The sequence below is a fragment of the Drosophila hydei genome, unplaced genomic scaffold (assembly GCF_003285905.1).
Source record: "Drosophila hydei strain 15085-1641.00,03,60 unplaced genomic scaffold, DhydRS2 tig00008144-arrow-arrow-pilon, whole genome shotgun sequence".
NCBI lineage: Eukaryota > Metazoa > Arthropoda > Insecta > Diptera > Drosophilidae > Drosophila > Drosophila hydei.
The window spans coordinates 1,081,989-1,096,611 of record NW_022045849.1 but is presented as its reverse complement, the minus strand read 5'-3'; the positions used below and the strand labels follow the sequence as shown (position 1 = coordinate 1,096,611).

The following is a 14,623-nucleotide window of genomic DNA, read 5'->3' as shown; positions in this document are numbered from 1 at the left end:
TAGAGCCAAGCTCAGTTGATTCTTGAACGCTAAAATGAGAACTACGCGATTTGCATTAGCTCTTCTGCTCTGCCTGCTTCACCTGGCAACGGAAACTTATGCAGCGGGAGCAACATACAGGTACAACAACAACAACATGAATCGTGGCGGTGCTGCTGCTGCTGCTGCTATGCACATTCACAGTCACAGCAACGGCAACAGCAACAGCAACAACAACGTGGATAGTCGCCAGGAGCAGAGAATACGGCTCAGCATGTCCAGAGACATGCTCAAGTATATGAATTTAAGCTCAGATCCCTGCGACGACTTCTATGAATACGCCTGCGGCAACTGGGGACGTTATCACACGCGGCAACTGCGCGAAGGTGAGTTGATCACGGCGCAGCATTTGATGGAGTCCAGCATTGTGGAGCAGCTGCAGCAGCTGCTGACTCTGCCGCTGTCGGCCAACGAGCTGAGCCCCGCGAGCGCTGCGAACGTGCGCAAAGTGCGCAGCTTCTATGACTCCTGCGTGGCTGTGGAGGCCAACGCCGCGGAGCGTCGCCAGTTCCTGATGAAGGTCCTGCGAGAACACGGCGGACTGCGAAACGTGGCGAATTCACACTGGAAACACGATTACCACTGGCTGCAAATGCTCGCCGCCTTGCGGCGCAACTATGGTCTGGATATATTGATCGGACTGGATATCGATCTCAATTTGCAGCAGATGAGCGGGAACAGTGTTTACCTAGGCGAGCCGCGCTTGACCATCATACCGGCAGAGCACTGCAATGCAATCGCCACACGCCAGGCAAACGTGCGCGACGAGATCTACGAGCAAATACAACAACAAGTGGCGGACAACATGCGGGACTGGTTTGAAATGGAGAGCGGCGAGGCAGCACGCTTCGGTGGCGACATAATACGCTTCGAGTTCGAGCTATGCAAGCGCATGCGCGAACAGGAGACCCTGCCGCCAGTGGAGCCCAACAGTCCGGAGGGTCCACCTGTCTACAGCGGGCGTTCACGCGTCGGCCAGGAGCGACTGCGCCAGCAGCAGCCTGGCGGCAGCGCGCAGTATCCGCGCATGAAGCTCACGGAGCTGACCACCAAACTGGGCAACTGGCTGGACTTTAAGCTCTTTGTGGAGAACATTGTGGAGAACGGCTATCCGGACTATGTGTACCTGCGCTCCCAAAGCTATCTGTACCACCTGGTGCGCACCGCGAAGAGCAACAACCAAGTGACGATTTCCAGTTACATTCTATATCGAGCTCTGTTCGAGCTCAATCAGCCGCCCGAGGAGCAGGCGATGATGCGTCCACGTCAATGCGTTCGCGTCATGCAGCGACTCTTTCCCCAGGTGCTGGGCGACATGTATCAGCGGCACGTGCAACGCGACGACGTCCAACACGATATGGAAGATGTGTTCAGTGACCTCGTGAAAGCCTTCGATCAACAGCTCAGAGTCGACTGGATGGACGACAGCGATCGACGCACTGCCCGCACCCGCCTAGCCCAATACCACACTCAGTTCCCGGACTACCAAGGCGTCGATCTGGCCGGTTTGCACTTTCAAAAGAACGAAGACTATTGGCGCAAGCTGGAGACGACGTTGCGCTACAACTCGCGTGAGTACTTGAACACGCTGCGTGGCAATGACTTCGGACAGATGCCAGAGGACACACTCAATGCGTTCGAGGTGCGAGCGGCGCTGGTGCCGCGCCAGCAGGCAGTGCTCGTTGGCTGGGGCCTCATGCAGGCGCCCTACTACAGTCACTACTACCCGAAAGCCCTAAGATATGCGCTGCTCGGACAACGCCTGGCCACGGCCCTGCTGCAGGCCTTCGATGACGAGGGCTGGAACCGGCATCCTCAAGCGACCGCGCCCTGGAATGAACTAACCATGGCTGGCTATCGTAATGCCACCGAATGCCAACGTGCTCAGTATAGCAACTATTTGTCGGATCAGCCCAGCGAGTTTCGCAATGCCACGAGACTGAGGGAAATCATTGCCGAAGCCGGCGCTCTCAACGTGGCCTTCAATGCGTATTTGAACTGGTTGGAGCAGGTCGACTCAAAAATGATTCCGTTGCTCCTACGCGAAACACTGCCCGAGTTGAACTTCACCAATACGCAGCTCTTCTTCATCTACTTTGCTCAGCTGCGCTGCTGGGCCATGCAGAACGACGAGCCGCCTTCAGAGGCAATGCCACTCATGCAACATACCCCACAACGCTGGGATGTCAATGGACCACTGAGCAACTCGGAGGAATTCGGCAAGGAATTCAACTGCGCGCTAGGCACGAACATGAACAGCGGCAATAAGTGTTTAATTTTCTAAGACAGAGTATCCCACAAGAGTTGAAGTATCTGCTAAGCTATATGTGTAATTCATCCAATTATTATATCTATTAGTTAATACAGTATACAGCAAATACACAGATGTTTAGGCTAACTAAAGTCTTTCTGGCGCGCAGCAGGAAATGAGTTCAAAATAAGTAAGTACCGACTACAAAATACTCGTCCCAGGTTTAAAGAGGACTGAACTTGTTCGAAAGTGAATATTTTCCGATCAAATAATTTATGTTTCTAACTGAGAAGCAGGTCAGCAACAAGATTCAGCTGTTAAACTTGGTTATGCTGTTGCTAAGATAATAGAATTTATAGAATATAGATAATAGAATTTATATACGAATATATATCTTATAAATTACAAGTTCCTAGTTTGACTTTCCACAGACAGACTAACACTTACATCGAACCAACAGACTCGAATATTTTGAAGATAGATAAAGACGGAAAGTTACGTATATCTAGTGAAAGTGATCCATGATCTATCAGTAAATTTTATTTCATAACGCATGATTGCCATATTTATGTCAGGGAATAGGAAGCAAAATCTTCGGCTAATAAATTTTTAGGGTGTGACAAGAAAAACGATGGGTCTTACATACGTGTTCCTATACAAAGACATAACTATGTCAACGTCAATGGAGGCGCAGCTGAGCGTGGCATGCGATGCAGAATTAAGCACTTGAACACGCACCGCCAAGATGGATGCAGAAAAAACAATATTGAGTACTATATATATATTTATATTTATATATAAGTTCAGATATATGAATATACTATGCACATATATGGTCAGAGAGAGAGAGACTGCGTATGTAGGTCGTTGTTGACCTTCAACTGACAATCGATTAGTTGAATAGCGACAATTGAAATCTTTTTGCTGTTCGTGACTCACGTACTTCCGCCTTATAAAGGATTGAATACGGATTATGTTACAAAAACTGGGCGAATAATTCGAGTTACTAAAACTTAACAAGTTTTTAATGTTCTCCGATACGACAAACTCATTTCGAACAGCGGCTCTGTATTGATTTGCATTATTAACGTGAAACACAAGTCGTTTGGAATAAAAAGTTATAAATATATTATGTTACAGTTATATATACGAGTTTACTTATGTTATAAATAAAGCTGTGTGTGAGCGTATCTGAGTTCTCTACACCAAAAACTTTATTGCCACAGTATAAAGTTACGCATTGGAAAACAATATGAAATTTAATTGTTTATATAACGAACTGTGTGAATCATATAGAGAGAGAGAATACTGCTGACGAGACTGCCCGACTGGGAAATACTTTGATTGATAATGGGTATCATATTAAAATTGACTGTTGCATACCTTGGGCATCTCTATATATCAAATTTATTGATTCTAGCTCATGGACCTATCAAAAGTTATCAAAGATATATGTATATTCTAAGGAGTATATCCATAAAAGGTCTTATAGCTGCCAAGAGTCAAGACTTCACACAAAATCAAGTAAGAAAGCTATGGTTGGGAGTAACCGACTTGAATGTACCCTGAACCTGGCCGAATTGCGTTGTTGAAAATATTTCTTAGCTTGCAACTATCATTTTATCGAGTCTGTAGCTCTTATAGACTCTTCGATTGATGTATTCTTGCAGACAGACATAGCTCGATTAACTCAGCTTGTCGTTCTGATACATATATTCTGTATATTTACTATATAGAGTCTACTACGCTTCCTTCAGGCAGTTAAATACTTTTTCACAAAACCACAAAGCCCTGACGTGCCTTTCTCAACAGTTCAAGGTATAGGAGCAGGCAAATGCATAGACAAAAGAAAAGTGCTTTATCGACACGACACAACTGTCTGAGCTGATTCACAATTACATATACGAAATGTTTTCAGTGTAAAAAGGGACAAAGGCAATTCTTAGGAATGATTGAAACAGATGAAACGAACAAAGTTCTCAACACTTGGAGTACATTTATAAACTAGATAAAGAATTCCACAAGTTGACTTCGAAATGTTGATATTTTATGATTTCCACTTAACATTTGATTAACTACATCAATTCAGCTGCTTCAATATTATGGAGAAAATCAATTGAAAAGCAGCTGCAAATGCCAACAAGTGATTGTGCCAGCACCTGAGTCATATTTGAACAAGGTGCCTGGAACAGAAATAAAATTGTCTCCCGGGCTTTCGAGATAAATCAACTAGACAAAGCCTCAAATAAATCAAACAAACCCCATGCATAAGTTTCCCAGCAGCAGCTGACCCAGTTTCCTACAGCTAGAGCCCCTCTGCACATAGACAGATACCCCAATGATCCCTCCTCGGAGTCTCTTTGTGATATTTGTTTGCTTCGTCTTGCTGTTGGGGCGGGCATCCACTTCACTTCGCTATCTTGGCATTATGTATAATACGTTATTTTATTTACACATTTTTGACCTCAATTCCAGAATGTTTTACATTTATTTTCAATAGGGCCATCGCGGCTCTTCTGTCTTCCCTGATCAAGTGCTAAATGGGTTTCCTACGAGAGTTCATTAATCCTAAATGACGAACAAGGAACGTTGCATAGAAATATGTTTAGGGAATACTAAGCAAATGATCTATCTGTTATGAAGTGTGTTTCATTATGGGACATTTTTTTAGAGTTACGAATGTTTTACACTAGACAACAAGAATTTTCAGGCAAGAAGAATTTTGAAGCGCATGGTATATGAAATGAAATGAATCTATCTCAAGTAGCCTAAGACTGTATAACTGTTGACTGTATGCTGTTTAACTTAACAAATTTTTAGAACTACTATTTTTATGTGCAATTTTTTATCAAGGCTGAATTGAACTTCGACGTCTCAAAAAACCAAAAGAACAAATTTTAGAAATACTTAGATCTGCCTCAATTTTGTTCGGGAAGTTCAACTTCATATATAGTACAGCTAGAAATACAATTTATAAACAAAAGCTCATTATTCTAAAGATTAAGAAAAACTACAGCAAAAAGCATAAAAAATAGTAAAACATCAATCTTCAGGCATTAAAAACAAATTGCCATTTGTTGTACAGTGTTATTAACTGTCATACCAATACAGGCATACACACACACACGCATACATACACACACTTCATGTGTAGGCGTCGATGACAACTCGCTGACTCTTCATATATGGCCTGGATATTCAGGTATGAAAACACTTTACATTCGAGTTTGGCAAACAATTAATAAAGAAATTTATTTGTTTATTCAATTATTTGAATTTGCGCAGTGTCCATGCTTAATAAGCAACAAATTTCAAATTCTATTTGGCCTTAGATTTTTACATAAATATTTACACTTAGAAAAAAATTATCTGAAGCCGGCAAAGTCTGCTAGAAAACTAAATATTAAATTTAAACATAATTAATTCATTGCATTGAAATTAACACCGTTTTGATCCGGTTAGCTGGCAGCAAGGCAATTGCGACATAGCCTGAACCCCAGCCGAACGAACAGCTGGTTGATGTTAAGGTGCGAGAGAGACAGTGCGAAAGAGAGGAAGGCATGCGAGAGCGTGAGCGAGAGAGTGCCAGAGAGCGCACATACATATTTGATAAAGAGAAAATCGATTTTTCAAAACAAATTCAACCTTTTGCCACTGCCACTGCCACAGAGTTGTATTAATAACACTATTCAAAGAAAAGTTCTTATTGTTAATCATTTCAGCTGCATTCAAACTTACGGTAAAAATATATGTAGCGTAATCGAATAAACTCCGTTATGAAAAACACTTTGCAACACACTTGGTCATTGTTATAAGTAAATACACATGACTTTCGAATCGATAAAGCTCCAGCACGTAGTTTTTATAGAACTGTGCGATAATATGCCTACGTATACACATACAAATATGCGTTCAAAGAATGTACAAAACACTTGCAAATTAATCGATGTGCCACACACGGACTTTTCCTTAGATTAGCATTAATGTTGAAATGCACTACGCACTGGAAATGGAATTCTCAACACGCTCAGAGAGCAAACGATAGAGAGAGCAAACGTTGCGTTTTGGTGGGATAGAGGGGGTATCGCGGGTGTGGTGAATTCAACAGAACGCGCCTTGTACCCTGTATATACACATTGATTAATCAATAGGTGCTACAACCATAAATAAAAATATAAAATGTTATTTATAAGTTAAGAGCCCGAGCACTTTGTTTAAACAATAAACTATTTGTTATTATTTCTAAATGAAAATAATTGAACAAACGCAACGAACGACCGAACGAACAAACCCAAGATACGGGCGACGCGCAACCGTCGATGTGGGCCGCTGCTTTGTAACTCAACGAGGCGTTCGCGCTCGCACTCGCACTCACGCTCGCTCCACCACTCTCTGTGGCGCTGCCGCAGCATAAGCAGCGACGTCGGCTCCTCTACAGACGCATAACTTGACCAACATAAAAGCATAAGTTCAGAGTAACGGAAGAGCGAGCGGGAGAGAAAGAGAGGGAGAGAGAGCGCGCGTCTTCTTAGTCACCCATTGGGTGGGAGTGCATACAATAAAACACTGAAATTGGAACATTACGTATGACACACAGTCGGACTACCTGATAAGCGACGTTTACAGTTACTGTTTGGAGCGTTCCAGGAATCCAAATAACACAACAGATCGTCTCAGAATAAATGTATGTTTATGTAATTAGCGGTGTAATAGCCAATTTGTATATGTAAACAAGCAAACTAGTTTGATCAATGAGTAATATAATGAATACCCCATACCAATCTCACTCAAAATGCAAGACATTTTCAATGCGCAGGCCCATAAAATATATTACTTTGGAGCATGGAGTTTGGGGTAGCATTGAATTCAAAAATACATACTACTTATATTTAATATACATGCGTACCAGGTGGGTAAACTCTAAATAGATTGTGACAATAAGATAGCTTTCCACTAAAAGCAGTTTCTAGTGTTTCTTCAATATCAAAAGATAGTTAAAGCAGAGGGAGACAAAAAAACAATTCGAAAACGATTTTTGAGATTCGGAAAAAATGTCGACAATGTACTGTTAAATGAAAAACACGAGATAAACAGAGACGTGATAAAAACAAATGAGACGCCAAAGCACAAAAGAAATCAAACAGAAACCAAGCGGCTGACAGAAGCGAACAAATGAATCAAAGCGGAACGGAAGCTGAGCTCAAAGCCAACCAAAACGCGGCAGCGAATTAAATTAAATCACAGCAGCAGCAGTAACCCCTCTCGGTCCCTATCTCTCTCACACGATTGGTTCAGACACCTAATGCGAAAGCTAAAATTGTTTTTTTTTATAACTAAATAAAAAAAATATATTAAATTAAAATCAAAAGACTGCTATATACTAATTAGCAAGAAACACACACACACAGGTAAACATACTGACATTTGTATGAGCAATACACAAACACATGCATATAGTCATGCATGTGTGTGTATATAAAGTTGCACCTACAGGTTGATTGGATGAAATTACCTCTTTTGCATTGAATTGTATTAGGCAACTATCTCGACAAACATCTGGTGCGCTGTTGTTGCTGCTGCTGCTGCTACTGCGCTGACGCTAACGGCAAAGGCAACGCCAACGCCTTCGCCGCCCACTTTGTTGTTGCAAATTCCAATCCTCTCTTGCAGTTTTCCAATGTGGGAACGTTTCGTTTAAGTTGTGGTGGTGCGCACTCACAACTTTCGTTGCCAAAATTACGATTTCTGTGTTGATTTGTTTCTTTTCATGTATTTTCTTTTCTTTTTACGTGCTTCCGCTGTTCGATAATTTACTTTTGAATAGTTACTTTTGTATGTGTGTGTTTGCAGTTATGTCAACTGTGATTGCTCTTTAATCTTCGATTCGTTTCATCTTTTGTTGTTGCAAAATTCATATGTAAAGTATGGACAATGGAATGAATGTACACTCGCGCTTACTTCGTTTTGCGTGTTTTCGATTTGACTATATGCCACACGCATAATAAGGCGATCGCAATAAAGAAAAGTCGTTATATTAAATTATGTCGTCCGCAACTTTGCGTGTAAGATTTATAACAATACGCAAACTTTCGACGTAGTGTTGGTTTCTCTTCATTTTATCGCGGACAGTGTGCACACATCCCATGACTGCAGAAAGTCAACTCTACTTCGTAACTGTTACAAAATGAGTGTGACCAGAGTGAAATATCTGCCAAGAGCATCGTTGATTTCGTTTAGCGACCACATACAACTAAGCCAAACGGTCTGTCAGACTCTATCGCAGTTGTGCCAATCTGAACGGCTGTGCTCACGGTAAAAACATATCGATAACTTTACGCAAAGCGGCAGGCCAATTGTTTATTCGAAGCATGAACAATGTTTTATTAATTTTTTTAATAATAACCTTAATCCAAGCAAAATGTGAAACACAATGTGATAACACAGAGCAATCAGCATGCCTTAAAGATAAAGGAATTGAAGTTAAGCAGAATGCAAGTAAGTAAACTTCGGCTTGTTTACTTAAGGTTTGTGATTAAAAATTTTTAATTTTTTTTATAGAATTTGATAAATACACTCGAAGCATACAAAAAGCTTTAGCCAATTACAAGCCATGCACTACAGATGCAAATGACGTCAACTGCACATGCTATGCCTCAGGCATCAAACGTGATTTGGCCCCATACAAATCAACAGGTTTCACTCGAAAAATGATCGAAGACGCCGGCAAATATGGCACGAGATATAAAATCTATGGGAACCAGCTGTACAGGGAGGATAACTGTATGTTTCCAGCGCGCTGTCAGGGCATCGAGCACTTTCTGCTGCAGCTGCTGCCGGAGCTGAGAAACATGGATTTGGTGATCAATACACGAGACTATCCACAGTTACATACCTCTTGGCAGCACAAGGGACCCGTTTTCTCGTTCTCAAAAACTACAGAGTATCTGGATATTATGTACCCGGCGTGGACCTTTTGGGCTGGTGGGCCGGCAACCAAGTTGCATCCAACAGGCATTGGACGCTGGGATTTGATGCGCGAGAAGCTGGAAAAGGTTTCCAAAGCTATTCCATGGCTGGAAAAAGAGGAAATTGGTTTCTTCCGCGGTTCACGCACTTCGGATGAACGCGATTCATTGATCTTGCTTTCCAGGCGAAACCCTCAACTGGTGGAGGCGCAATACACCAAGAATCAGGCATGGAAATCACCCAAAGATACCCTCGATGCGCCGCCAGCAAATGAAGTCTCCTTTGAGGATCACTGCAAATACAAATATTTATTTAACTTCCGCGGCGTTGCGGCTAGTTTTCGTCTGAAACATCTGTTTCTCTGTGAGTCACTCGTATTCCATGTCGGCGACGAGTGGCAGGAATTTTTCTATCACCAGCTAAAGCCATGGGTCCACTACGTTCCACTTCACAGCTATCCCAGTCAGCAGGAATACGAGGACATACTCAACTACTTCAAAAGCCACGATCAACTTGCTCAGCAAATTGCCCAGAGGGGTCATCAGTTCATTGTCCAGCACCTGAGAATGCAAGATATTAAGTGCTATTGGCGTAAGCTCTTGAAACGCTATGGGAAATTGATGAAATATGAAGTGAAACCAGATGAAACAATGAAACGCATCAGAAGCAGCAGAGATGAGCTATAGTATTTAAGCCTGGCGATTTCTAAGCCCTACAAATGGAACTTTTGCTTGTTCCATTCTATTCCATTTCACTTTAAAATAAGATAAAATGTGTCGAATAAAAGATAAGCCACAATTGTTTGTTTGCTGTTCCATTCCATTTCATTCCAACTATATCTTCAATAACATGATTCTTTAATAAGAAAACTGGCTTAAGAATGTGAAGAAATTTGTGTCTGAAACGTTCGATTCCATTCCATTCCACTTCATATATGTAAGTGAAATTGTAATCGTAATAGTTAGATTAAGTATGATGATAAAAAGCTACAGCTGGAGCTGTTTTAATAAACTTGTAAGGCATAATAGTTTTTCCATTTCATTGATGACTCAATTATCTTACAATGCAGAGGTGAACATTTTGATAACAATCAAACAAGATTTCTTAGCTTAAAATTTTTTAGTGTGTTTCATTCCATTTCAGTCCACTTACAGCTAACATGACGATGGATGGTTAAATACATAATGTCAAATGAAACTTGATTGATCTTATATTTTTATATATACTATTTGTTTAATGAGGAACATTTATATAATGCGTGCATTCCACTCACTTATCAACTAAATTATCCGTGAATGCGAGCGATTATAATATAAAGATAAGCAAAGGAACCTATAGATAAATACGAAATATTGAGCGCTTGGCCACGCGCTTATTACAGAGCGGGCATTTGTGGGTGGACGCTATGGCTGTTTCAATGCAGCTCTTGCAGAAGATGTGCCCACACTTGGTCGAGGATGGCTCGCGCTTGCGAACGCATTCCAAGCAGACTGGACATTTGTAGGATTCACTGGATGAATCGTGTTCGTCCAAGCATTCACGCTTTGGCAGCGAGAATCCCAGATCAATAGACTCTGCAGCAGCCGTCGACTGATTGTTTTCATATAGACGACGTCGATTAGCAGCTGTGGGCTCGTTAGTCGAATCTGTTAAATTGATAAAAGCTGGAAGACGGCGCGTAGGCTCCGGCGTACACAGATCTATGAAAGCCTCCGGTGTGCGAGGTCTTTCAAAGTGACGAGGTGGATACAAATCTAGGCTAGACAGATCAATTACATCTTCAGGCTGATCTGCAAATTATAAAAAATAAGTTTGCAGTTTGAAACTAGTAAATTTACAGTGAAATCTCCATTAACGAACAACTCCATGAAACAAGCATTAAATAAGACGAAAATATAAATCAGCTTAAAGAGCAAGTCATGCTGTTTTCATGAAATCCTAGCTGTCGTTCGCTCATGGCAGGGTTCATTGTAGGAGCACTTACTGCCGCCAGATTCTCGATTATTACGACGAGCATATAGATTTCTGGGTGTTGAATTGCTGCCCACTGGGCCCAGGCCAATTTGGGTCAAATTATTATCGACTTCCTCGCAGAAGAGACGTACTAGAAGATTTACAATTGACATTTAAGCTATTTTACTATAGCAGACACTTACTGCTAGCTATTTCGGCTTCAATTAGATCATGGCGAAATGATTCCTCCAATGAATCCTGCCAGCCGTCGTTTGTCAAGTCCAATGTATCACCGGAACGTTGCTCGAAGTGGGATGGACGCAAACTGTAACTGGAGCTGGAGTTCTCCGAAGTCAAATTTGATTCGAAGGTATTTTCGGGGCTGGAGTTTTCCATTAGTTCGAAGATGGGAGAGCTAACGACGGAGTGTGCTGTAGAAGTCTGAAATTGGAGCACCAATAGTGATATGATTGTTTTAATGTCAAGACACTATACTTACCGGTGGTGTCAATGACTCAGAAAGAGAAATATCTGTAACACTTGACATGCTTGACATATAGGTTAGCGAAATTTTCAAAACAATATTAGACTTGCACCATTTAGGCGGCCATAGCAATGAAAAACTTGTATCGACAAACAGCTGAGACTATCGAATTTTATTGAAATGGTTTTGAGTGCTGTAAAACGAGGCAGATTTTTGGCAGTTATCGATATGCCACACGTCACATCAAAACAATACTTTGACAGTGCAGCAAAAAAAGAAAAACAAAAAAGGAAAAACAATCGCAATAATGGACAAGGATAGATTCACGCTTCAGTCAATACGTCAAGATTTGATTGATAACAATCTGCAAGCAAAGGCCATCATTCAGGTAAGCGATGCATTTGATATAAACATGTTTATGTTCTATGTACAAATTCCACATTTCAGGACATACTCAACAGCAGATCATCCATTGGCGAACTGGAAGAGCTCAATGAAGCAGGGCGCGCCAAATTGTCAGCGATACGAAAGAATATTGAAAGGCTCGATGATTGGGCGAGGGACATGGGCGATCCCACATTGGCCACAGAAGTGGACACACATCGTGAGCAATTCTCCAAAACTTTACAAGCATTCCGCAAGGCCAACGTCTCCACCATGCTGGAGATAGAGAAAGCCAATCGTGAGGAACTCATGGCCATTACGGGCGAAAGTGAGTTGAGACAGCGCTCCACAGGGGGCGCGCGGCACAATCGCAGCAGTCTTGTCACGCAGGAAAACGATGTCACAGAGAAAATGTTGGCCATATCGCGACACCTGTCGGAGACAACCCAAAAGAGTGCAGTCACACTGGAAACCCTGGTGGCCTCTTCCCAAAATGTGGAGGCAACCAGCGATGAGCTACACAACACTGCCGGCAGCCTAACACAATCGGGCAAACTGCTAAAGAAATACGGAAGGCGCGAATGCACCGATAAAATGTTACTTTTCTTTGCCTTTTGTCTGTTCCTGGCTTGTGTGTTCTACATAGTGCAAAAGCGCCTGTTTTAGATTATCAGAAAGCGTCTGCCTAGCAGCCTGAAATTTGCAACTAGTTTATAAATATAGTCGGTATATGATATCATTGAAAATGCTTTGCTAATTTAAGAATTATTAAGTGTAAAAGCACGTATATATACATATATTAATTTAAAATCACAACTGTATGTTTTTATTCAATAAATATGAGGATAAGAAAGCTTTAGTAAGGACATCTTGGAACATTGCCTGGGTTTGTGAAGCCATTTGTATTAACCACGCGACAAATATCTTTGTAGGATCGCTGATACTCTTGGGGTCTGCCTCTGGATCTCTGGGGCTGTCTATAGCTTGGTGCTGGGCCAGGATAATAATAGCCGCCACTGGGTTCGCTTTGAAAGAGTTGATCGAACAAAGTCCTTCCACTGATGGAAGCCATCAAAGAGAGGCAGAGGATTAAGTAACTTAATATAATCTGCATTTTTACTTTATACACGCGACACGGAATTGACATTCAATGAGCTGATTTGATTTGATGTTGTGCTACTTATGAGATTTCTATAACCTTGCACTATTTAAAAACAAAAATTGGTGGCGACTGATAACAGAAACTGATTCAAAACCGAAATTGAGCAAAATATGACGTTTTACAACACTTCCAAACCGGCGTGCAACAGCTGACAGCACTGGCACAAATTGTTTGGTTTATATTTGGCTTGGCGAAAAATATTACAATTTTCATTTATTATGAGTCGCAGCGAGCAAACATTTGAGGACCTCAAGTCCTATTTTCGATCACATAGCAAAATACGCGAGCAGCGGCCGCATATGTCAAAGGTAAGTGCCATGACTTCAGCATGTCTTGACTTGTTTTGTTACCTTCTTCTTCCCATTCCTCTCTTAGGTGCATTCGGTTTGCTGGAATGCAAATGGCTGCCATTTGGCATCTGGATCGTTTGATAAGACTGTGGCTGTTTACGCCTTGGAGCGGGATCGCTTTGTCAAGAACAATGTCTTTCGCGGGCATACAGCGTCCGTGGATCAACTGTGCTGGCACAAAACAAATCCGGATCAGTTTAGCACAGCGAGCGGCGATAAAACTGTGCGAATTTGGGACATACGAGTGGGCAAATGTGTTTCAGTTACCAACACGAAGGGCGAGAACATAAACATAGCCTGGTCACCGGATGGCAAGACAATTGCTGTGGGCAACAAGGAGGATTTGATCACATTCATCGACACACGCACAAACAAGATACGCGTGGAGGAGCCATTCAGCTTTGAGGTGAATGAAATCTCTTGGAATAATACGAACGATTTGTTTTTCCTGACCAATGGTATGGGCTGCATGCATGTGCTCAGCTATCCCAGTCTGGAGCACCAGATGACACTGAAGGCACATCCCGCCAATTGCATATGCATTGAATTTGGTCCCACAGGTAGGTGGAGCATATGATAAAAGTGAGATATTTTTTAAATGATTGCGATTGCAGGTAAATACTTTGCAACGGGCTCAGCGGATGCACAGGTCTCCCTGTGGGATGCCAACGAGCTGGCCTGCCTGCGCATGATTAGCCGACTGGAGTGGCCAGTGCGGACGATATCCTTTAGCCATGACGAGCGACTGATAGCCTCGGCCAGCGAGGATCTGCTCATTGACATTGCCTACACGGAAACGGGCGAGCGAGTCACAGATATTCATGTAGATGCCTCAACTTTCACTGTCGCGTGGCATCCCAAGCAATACCTGCTGGCCTATGCCTGTGACGAGAAGGAAACCATTGGCGACAGACGTCGAGATGTTGGCAATGTTAAGATATTCGGATTTCCGGAATAGTCACGGATACAAATTTCACTTTGACTGGACCTAACACGCTCAACCAACAAACGTGTTCTTAATTTAACACAGGCCA

General features: G+C 42.2%; 5 protein-coding genes across 5 annotated transcripts; 4 read left to right on the top strand and 1 right to left on the bottom strand.

Moving 5' to 3' along the window:
* The first annotated feature begins 20 nt into the window (after positions 1-20).
* LOC111599950 (neprilysin-4) lies at positions 21-2,418 on the top strand. The gene has a single exon (XM_023315827.2). It carries the CDS (start codon positions 35-37, stop codon positions 2,321-2,323), a length of 2,289 nt encoding a protein of 762 aa, XP_023171595.2. The 5' UTR covers positions 21-34; the 3' UTR covers positions 2,324-2,418.
* Positions 2,419-8,548: 6,130 nt separating this feature from the next.
* Positions 8,549-10,146, top strand: LOC111599985 (O-glucosyltransferase rumi). Its single transcript, XM_023315883.2, has 2 exons — positions 8,549-8,785; positions 8,849-10,146. Exons 1-2 carry the CDS (start codon positions 8,659-8,661, stop codon positions 9,940-9,942), a joined length of 1,221 nt encoding a protein of 406 aa, XP_023171651.2. The 5' UTR covers positions 8,549-8,658; the 3' UTR covers positions 9,943-10,146.
* Positions 10,147-10,365: 219 nt separating this feature from the next.
* Positions 10,366-11,784, bottom strand: LOC111599912 (E3 ubiquitin-protein ligase complex slx8-rfp subunit rfp2). Its single transcript, XM_023315741.2, has 4 exons — positions 11,709-11,784; positions 11,413-11,650; positions 11,241-11,360; positions 10,366-11,046 (listed from the first exon to the last, which is right to left on the bottom strand). The coding sequence occupies exons 1-4, from the start codon at positions 11,763-11,765 to the stop codon at positions 10,589-10,591; spliced, it is 873 nt and encodes a 290-aa protein (XP_023171509.1). The 5' UTR covers positions 11,766-11,784; the 3' UTR covers positions 10,366-10,588.
* Positions 11,785-11,985: 201 nt separating this feature from the next.
* LOC111599920 (vesicle transport protein SEC20) lies at positions 11,986-12,903 on the top strand. The gene is made up of 2 exons (XM_023315754.2): positions 11,986-12,081; positions 12,141-12,903. Exons 1-2 carry the CDS (start codon positions 12,001-12,003, stop codon positions 12,741-12,743), a joined length of 684 nt encoding a protein of 227 aa, XP_023171522.1. The 5' UTR covers positions 11,986-12,000; the 3' UTR covers positions 12,744-12,903.
* Positions 12,904-13,381: 478 nt separating this feature from the next.
* LOC111599903 (THO complex subunit 3) lies at positions 13,382-14,623 on the top strand. Its single transcript, XM_023315729.2, has 3 exons — positions 13,382-13,547; positions 13,615-14,149; positions 14,204-14,623. Exons 1-3 carry the CDS (start codon positions 13,458-13,460, stop codon positions 14,545-14,547), a joined length of 969 nt encoding a protein of 322 aa, XP_023171497.1. The 5' UTR covers positions 13,382-13,457; the 3' UTR covers positions 14,548-14,623.

What these genes read in the sequence shown, in the direction of transcription:
- LOC111599985 (XM_023315883.2), top strand. Translation starts at nt 8,659, where the DNA reads ATGAACAATGTTTTATTAATTTTTTTAATAATAACCTTAATCCAAGCA. An exon ending in TGAAGTTAAGCAGAATGCAA is followed by an intron (nt 8,786 to 8,848) that starts GTAAGTAAACTT and finishes TTTTTTTTATAG; the next exon opens with AATTTGATAAATACACTCGA.
- LOC111599920 (XM_023315754.2), top strand. Translation starts at nt 12,001, where the DNA reads ATGGACAAGGATAGATTCACGCTTCAGTCAATACGTCAAGATTTGATT. An exon ending in AAGCAAAGGCCATCATTCAG is followed by an intron (nt 12,082 to 12,140) that starts GTAAGCGATGCA and finishes TCCACATTTCAG; the next exon opens with GACATACTCAACAGCAGATC.
- LOC111599903 (XM_023315729.2), top strand. Translation starts at nt 13,458, where the DNA reads ATGAGTCGCAGCGAGCAAACATTTGAGGACCTCAAGTCCTATTTTCGA. An exon ending in AGCGGCCGCATATGTCAAAG is followed by an intron (nt 13,548 to 13,614) that starts GTAAGTGCCATG and finishes TTCCTCTCTTAG; the next exon opens with GTGCATTCGGTTTGCTGGAA. An exon ending in CATTGAATTTGGTCCCACAG is followed by an intron (nt 14,150 to 14,203) that starts GTAGGTGGAGCA and finishes TTGCGATTGCAG; the next exon opens with GTAAATACTTTGCAACGGGC.
- LOC111599912 (XM_023315741.2), bottom strand. Translation starts at nt 11,765, where the DNA reads ATGTCAAGCATGTCAAGTGTTACAGATATTTCTCTTTCTGAGTCATTG. An exon ending in TGAAGCCGAAATAGCTAGCA is followed by an intron (nt 11,361 to 11,412) that starts GTAAGTGTCTGC and finishes TAAATCTTCTAG; the next exon opens with TACGTCTCTTCTGCGAGGAA. An exon ending in TAATCGAGAATCTGGCGGCA is followed by an intron (nt 11,047 to 11,240) that starts GTAAGTGCTCCT and finishes TATAATTTGCAG; the next exon opens with ATCAGCCTGAAGATGTAATT.
- LOC111599950 (XM_023315827.2), top strand. Translation starts at nt 35, where the DNA reads ATGAGAACTACGCGATTTGCATTAGCTCTTCTGCTCTGCCTGCTTCAC.